Source organism: Gouania willdenowi, chromosome 4 (assembly GCF_900634775.1).
Source record: "Gouania willdenowi chromosome 4, fGouWil2.1, whole genome shotgun sequence".
In the NCBI taxonomy this organism is placed as follows: domain Eukaryota; kingdom Metazoa; phylum Chordata; class Actinopteri; order Blenniiformes; family Gobiesocidae; genus Gouania; species Gouania willdenowi.
Window position 1 is genome coordinate 21,137,324 of NC_041047.1, and position 2,011 is coordinate 21,139,334.

The window sequence follows — 2,011 nt, forward strand, 5'->3', positions numbered from 1 at the left end:
ATAATAATTTTAAATACTGAGACAAATCATAAATACTGAAATGAAAAACTATACTAAAATTGTTTTTCATCAACAAAGATTTGGAACACATTTGTTAGTCTTCATTGGGAATTTTTGTAATTTTTTTTTACATCTTACCATGAGTATTTCGTATCCTGAGCCCTATATCGAATTTCATATCGTATCGTAAAGTTAACTATTTCGTTACACCTCTATTTCATCCAGAAGGTTTCCAACTTTAATAAAAGCTTAGATGACTTCCCTGCATGGAGAGCATTGACAGATATCCAGTGAGTGGGTGGTGGGAGCCTCCATCGTCACAGGCTACCCAGTGTCGTCATCTCTGCCCTGTCTTATAAAACTGTCAACGCCTTTCTCTCACCTGGACTGGACACACCAGGCTGCTTCTCAGAGCACACACACAGCTACATGTCTTTGTTACTGTCCAATTCTAACTAAAAGAATCCAGTGGCACCGTTTCTTTTATGAATCTAGCAAGTTACTCCTATTTCCCTGGGATGTGCAACATGACCACAGAGCACTCGCCTGCAGAGGCCAGCCCTGTGGTCATGTCTCCCAGTGTGAGTCTGGACTCTCCACTGGTCCCCCCGTCTCTGATGCTGCATCCTCGGACTAAGGACAACGTGTTGGTGAAGTCTGAGCCCCGGGGAAGCAGTCCCAGTACGGAGGATGGAGCCTCTCTGGGCCACACCGAGGAGCACCTTCCCACGGGCAGCCGCCGCAGGAAGAGGCCGGTGCAGAGGGGGAAGCCCCCCTACAGCTACATCGCCCTGATCGCTATGGCCATCGCCAACTCCCCGGAGAGGAAGCTCACCCTGGGGGGGATTTACAAGTTCATCATGGAGCGCTTTCCTTTCTACAGGGAAAACTCGAAGAAGTGGCAAAACTCCATCCGCCACAACCTGACGCTCAATGATTGTTTTGTGAAGATCCCCAGAGAGCCCGGCAGGCCCGGCAAAGGTAACTACTGGACCCTGGACCCGGCCGCAGAGGACATGTTTGACAACGGGAGCTTTCTGAGGAGGAGGAAACGCTTCAAGCGCACGGACGTGAGCACGTACCCCGGGTACATGCAGAGCTCCAGCGCCTTCACCCCAACACCGATGGCCAGGCCCTCGTACCCCAACACCCTGTACGCAGGGATCGGATCAGGGTACGGTTCTCAGTTAACAACCGCGTCCCCTCACCCGGCCATGCTGCACCACTACCAGAGCCCGGCCGGGGTCAGCCAACAACAGCCTCGGATGTTCAGCATCGATAACATCATCAGTCAGCAGCAGACACTGGTGCAGGGCGGCCTGGGGACAGAGCTGGGTTTAGGGGGTGACCACCTGGGGGCCATGACCTCCAGCTGCCCGGGGCCCGGGCCTGATGCTTCAGCCTGCTTCCAGACCCAGACTATGAACACCTCTGTGAACATGCTGAGCAGAACCAGTGGGAACCTCTCATCAAACCTGACCAACAGCTACCCGTACTCTTCCTCAGCGTCCCCTCCCTCCCTGGCCCCCATGAGCCAGTCCGGCTTCTCCCCGGGGGGCTCCCAGGTGTACTGTGGGGGGAACAGGCTGCCTCTGCCCGCCCTGCGCCCGGTGTCATGTGGGGAGCACAGTGAGCCACTGCTGGGCCTCCCCGGCTCTATGAACACCTACAACAACACTTACATGAGACAAGCTAACTTTGCATCAGGATTAGAGCGGTACATGTAAAACCTCCTCAACCATAAGACAATAAAGGACAATTACATTATTTTTAAACACTCAAAGCACAATGTAAATACATATTTTGACAACTTTTTCTTCAATTCACTTTAGTAAAGTTTAAAGCGGTGTAAAGCCATTTCCTTTGTTAGACACATTCCATGACTCACTGATATTTCTGTATTATTGTGTTGACAGTTTATATGTAGAATGTTTGTTTACAAGTAGGATATATTATGGGTTTGAATCTCATTCATTTGTATGTAAATAGTTTTGCTGTTTTTTTTTAGCTA

The 2,011-nt window shown here is 50.3% G+C and overlaps 1 protein-coding gene across 1 annotated transcript; it reads left to right on the top strand.

Annotated features, from left to right (window-relative positions):
* The first annotated feature begins 485 nt into the window (after positions 1-485).
* Positions 486-1,727, top strand: foxe3 (forkhead box E3). Its single transcript, XM_028443566.1, has one exon. The coding sequence runs from the start codon at positions 486-488 to the stop codon at positions 1,725-1,727; it is 1,242 nt and encodes a 413-aa protein (XP_028299367.1).
* Positions 1,728-2,011: the final 284 nt, after the last annotated feature.

Coding starts and splice junctions, on each gene's coding strand:
- foxe3 (XM_028443566.1), top strand. CDS start 486: ATGAATCTAGCAAGTTACTCCTATTTCCCTGGGATGTGCAACATGACC.